General features: G+C 52.4%; 1 protein-coding gene across 6 annotated transcripts in view; it reads right to left on the reverse strand.

Annotated features, from left to right (window-relative positions):
* The window catches only part of MAP4K5 (mitogen-activated protein kinase kinase kinase kinase 5), a 71846-nt gene extending 70372 nt beyond the window's left edge, over positions 1 to 1474 (reverse strand). For all 6 annotated transcript variants that reach the window (XM_010579764.1, XM_010579763.1, XM_010579767.1 and 3 more), the window contains exon 1: positions 1276 to 1474. In XM_010579764.1, the coding sequence (XP_010578066.1) occupies positions 1276 to 1383 (108 nt within the window). In that variant the 5' untranslated portion in view covers positions 1384 to 1474. The remainder of the gene's footprint in view (positions 1 to 1275) is intronic.
* Between the last annotated feature and the right edge of the window lie 59 nt (positions 1475 to 1533).

Below are 1533 nucleotides of genomic sequence, written 5' to 3' on the forward strand. Positions count from 1 at the left end.
GGGGGGGGGTTTAAAGGGGATATGTTTACATGGCACAGAGCAGAGCCATGCATTCAAACCAGCTCCGGAACCGGAAGCTGTATGACATGTCAGCACAGCTCTCCACTAATTACCAGGATAATGAGAAGCAGAATACTTCTTTTTCCACAAAGAGCAAAGGGATGACACAAAAGTACTTCTCTGCAACGCAACTAGTTATTTCTTGTCATGCTGCCCTGTACTATACAGGCATACCCAACCAAACTAGCTCAAGGTATGCTGGGTTCCAGATTTATGAAACCCGAAATGTCCTTTTAAAGGATTTAGTGCCAGATTCCCTAGCAAAGCACTTGACTGATCTGTGCACAGCGCTCTAGGAGAAAAATAAAAGAAAAAAGGAAGGTAAATATGCACCATGAAAACTTTTAAAAATAACTCCCCGAGGCCACAAGTAACCATTTCAAAGGGGTGGTGGGAACAAGATCCATCTATAAAACTTCAATTTGAACATTAGCGAAGAGCCGTCCCCCCGCATGAGCAATTACCGCTGCCTTTCATGTGGCAGAGTAACACACCTTTTCTTGTACGGTTGGTTGTGTCAGGTCAATTTTAAGCACACTCAACAGCATTACAAAGTAAAACATCACAGCCACTCTCCCCATGCAGCTGAAAACGCAGATTGCCAAACACAGGCCGAAAACTTTAAGGCTTTCTTTATGAGCAGCCCAACCCTTACAGCTGATGAGCATCCCTGACATTTGGGAAAGGGGCTCGTATCTCCCAGAGAAGCACGCAGAGAGGAACGCGCCGTGCCTTACACCTTCTGTTTCCCGTGGCTGTGGTTCTGGCAATGTGAGCACCAGTATGCACCGTTTCAAGAGCATCTACTGGATTTGCAGCGCTAACCCTACCGCGAGCTGTAACTCCGTTCCAGCTCCTGAAGAGGTTTAATCTGCTTCTGCCTTTTGCGTGCTATTATTAACCTCAGGGATAAACCTGCACCTTTTTAATCAGGTGCTTTAACTGCTGCGTTCTGGAAACAGGTACAGCAAATAGAGACCTTCTACGTCCTTTAGCAGTAACGTGGAAAGTACCACCCGCAATGTTCAGCGATTCAAACCTCTCGGAAACCAGCGAGGGGACCGCTAAGGCGGACCCTTCTCCCACGCTGCAAGCAGAAGTCAATCCTTTTATTTCGAAGGGCTAGACGGGGAGGGAAACCTCACGCCTTGCCAGAGACGCCCCGGGTCCCCAGGTTCTCCTCAGGCCACGCCGTGAGGAGAACCCCCGGCTCACCTTGTAGACATCGCCGTAGGTGCCGCTCCCCACCCGCTGGATCAGCTCGTAGTCCTGCTGCGGGTTCCGCCTCAGGATATCCCCGCTCGGCCGCGCCGCCGGCTCCATCTCCAGCCGCGGGCCCCCTCCGCCGCCGCGGGGAAGGGGACCACCGGCCGCTTTCCTCCTCCTCGCCCCTCCGGCCGGGGATTGCTCCTTAACGCGGCAGCCGGCCCATGGCTCCTGCGGCGGAAAGCGCTTTGCTGAGGGGCGGGAAGG

Source organism: Haliaeetus leucocephalus, unplaced genomic scaffold (genome assembly GCF_000737465.1).
Source record: "Haliaeetus leucocephalus isolate CR32 unplaced genomic scaffold, Haliaeetus_leucocephalus-4.0 Scaffold678, whole genome shotgun sequence".
Lineage (NCBI taxonomy): Eukaryota > Metazoa > Chordata > Aves > Accipitriformes > Accipitridae > Haliaeetus > Haliaeetus leucocephalus.